The sequence below is a fragment of the Protomyctophum parallelum genome, assembly GCF_964188405.1.
Source record: "Protomyctophum parallelum genome assembly, chromosome: 8".
NCBI lineage: Eukaryota > Metazoa > Chordata > Actinopteri > Myctophiformes > Myctophidae > Protomyctophum > Protomyctophum parallelum.
In genome coordinates, this window is record NC_139703.1 from 1,843,021 (window position 1) to 1,845,728 (window position 2,708).

At 52.2% G+C, this 2,708-nt stretch overlaps 1 protein-coding gene across 1 annotated transcript in view; it reads left to right on the top strand.

The window, feature by feature from the left end:
• Nucleotides 1-2,205, top strand: part of slc25a26 (solute carrier family 25 member 26) — a gene marked incomplete at its 3' end in the record, with an annotated part of 43,509 nt that extends 41,304 nt beyond the window's left edge. The window contains exon 6 of the mRNA XM_083772251.1: nt 1,925-2,205. Within this exon, the coding sequence (XP_083628377.1) occupies nt 1,925-2,205 (281 nt within the window). The remainder of the gene's footprint in view (nt 1-1,924) is intronic.
• Nucleotides 2,206-2,708: the final 503 nt, after the last annotated feature.

Consider the following 2,708-nt stretch of genomic DNA (forward strand, 5'->3'; position numbering starts at 1 on the left):
GACTTCGTGATAAGTATAGATATTAAATGGTATAATGTTCTCATATTATGTTATACTCGATTTCTCTTTATTAGAGTAGCCAATTTTTATTACCGTTTTAACAACTAAGGTTGTTAGAAAAGGTAGTCGTTATGCCATGAATTATACTCCTCCCCACACAGTTCTGTGTTGGCACTGCTGTTGTATCCTACTGGCTGTGAGGAGCCCCCACCGGGAGGACATACTTTGTATCCTATACAGAGAGAGAGGGGGAGAGGGGGAGAGGGGGAGAGAGGGAGGGGGAGAGAGAGAGAGAGAGAGAGAGAGAGCGGATGGTCCCGCCCCCACCAATTCATTCTAATGAAAGTTGCTCACAAGCACATGAAGCGCCCGGAAGTACCTCTACTTCCTGGATTGGCTAAAACGTTGGAGCAAATAGAGCACACCAGATTTCATTCCACACGGTTCTGGAGGCGGTGCCACCCCTATAGGGGGCTCGGTGCCACACCCTATAGGAGGCACTATAGCGCAGTGCCGCCGAGTGTCAGCGACAACAATCGGCATCCTCACCCCATGCTTCCCTCCCCGGCACTGGTCATTGCATGCAGTACCACGCCGTCCGTCCGTCCAGAGGCCTTTTCAAGAGAGCGCACATTGCATCGATTATGAACAACCCTTAAGTTCACTCCTCAACATAGTTTAGTGTCACACCAGCGTGTATGAACAGGGGAATGAACCTAGATGCCTATCAGTTGGTCCTTTGTGTGACCTGTATAGTGTAGGTGTTAAGCGACGGGCGCGTGACTTCTTCAAAATCGCGTCCCACCAGAGATGGATTCAATGCAACCTCTGCTCCCCAGAGTCAGACAACCTGTTGCCAATTGTGTCAGTTGCAGCGGTCCGTATCCGGATACACGGTGGATTCGAACCCATATAGACTGATGGTAGACAGGTATACCCATGTGCCTTACTCTGTTTTATTTTGTATGTGCATCACAAAACAACAAACTTATATGTAAATAAACACATCATTGTATAAGTGTATATACAGTATATCATAGCATAGCACATCATACGAATTAATTACAGGTCAGGTGCAGGTCCTCATTGAAATGAAATGATCTCCCTCTTGAGTCTTGACTGCCCCAAAGCCAAAACGTGGGAAGTATGCCTATGGGGCTTTGACGGCTTTGTCCTGGCCCTGAATAGTTGCCTAAAACAGGGCTTGAACTCAGCACAGAGACCAGTCAAACTGACGTGCACCTCTGACACCTGCATCAAGGCCCTCTTTGTCCCGGTTTGCCCATATGTGTAGCGCCGGGGGACCGGCCCTGCATTGTCCCTGCACGGAGCAAACAGGCCCTGGTCACAACTAGGCCAACGGAGAAAAGAGCCAGGAGCGGAGCTTTTGTCCTCGGGGGGGTCTGTAATGGACTGATAGCATCGTGGCTGACCTCCCTTCTTCCCCATCTCCTCCTCCTCTTCCAACCGTATTATTCGGATGGCTGTTAAAGGCCCATTTAAGGAAGCTGATACTCTCACCCTTCGGCTATCGGCGAACCGGGGGCAGCAAGAGGTGCATGATTGTGGGCGGCGATAGGCGGGGCGGGGTGAGGTAATGGGGGGGATGATCGGGAAAACACACCACCGCAGAGCTCCGGTTCCGCCGTGCATTGTCCTTCTCTTTAAACCAATATTAAACATTGTATATCTGTGACATGCTCTGTAACGTGATGCGATTTTGTATTCAACCGCTGTGATATCAGCTGCCATTAATCAGGGTCTTGTACATAACATAAGGCACTGATGGTACTCATTTTCAAATGACACTCTGAAGGCGATATCTGGAGGATATCTGGAGGGGCCTATAAGGACGGAATACAAGCTCCCATTCAGCTTGTCGATGTGTATCGGTACGGATGTGCCTCTGTGATCCCCCGTATAGGCTTCACCACGCCACCGCATCGCGAGATAGACGGGGGGGGTTTACAGGAGCTGAAGATCACCCCCCATGCCAGTGCCATGCAGACCTCCCGCGGGGGTGATCATGTCGTCGTCGTCCCCCCCCCCCCCACCCGACCGGTCCAACAACAGCCAGCATCATCTCCTGCCTCTTCACCACGTGAGAAGACCTCTGTCGCAGCGGCCCCTCCGAATGAAAGAGACCCTTTCTTCTCCTCTCGCGCCAGGCCATCTGACAATCCAATCTACCCGGGCCAGCGGTAACTTAATATCCCTCCTCTGATAGGGGGCTCTCTCACTCTCTCTCTCTCTCTCTCTCTCTCTCTCTTCCCCACTCTGTCCTCGCTCTCTCTTCTCTCTCTCTCTCCTCTCTTTTCTTCTCCCGCGCTCTCTGTTTGTTGTGGCAGGGATCCACAGAGAGGGGCGAGGGTTGGCAGGGCAGGTGTCTGATTTTCATTAGAATTGCAAATTGGAGTGAGTTGGATGCCACGATCAGATAAGAACGGAGAGAGAGAGGAGGAGAAGATGAATGAGACAGAGGATAGAGGAGGGAGGGGAGGGGCTGCATGGGGAGGACAGAGGAGACCTGCATGGGACAGGGCTGGCTGTCAACCACCACCACCACACCCAAGGGACCCCACAATCTGCTCCCCCTTTCCACCCCTCCTCTCTCTCCCCCAGAACTCCCAGCGTCACATAGGTCAAGGCTGGGGGGGGGGGGGGGGGGGGGGAAGTATAGGGGTGGTGATATGGGACATGAAAGGGTA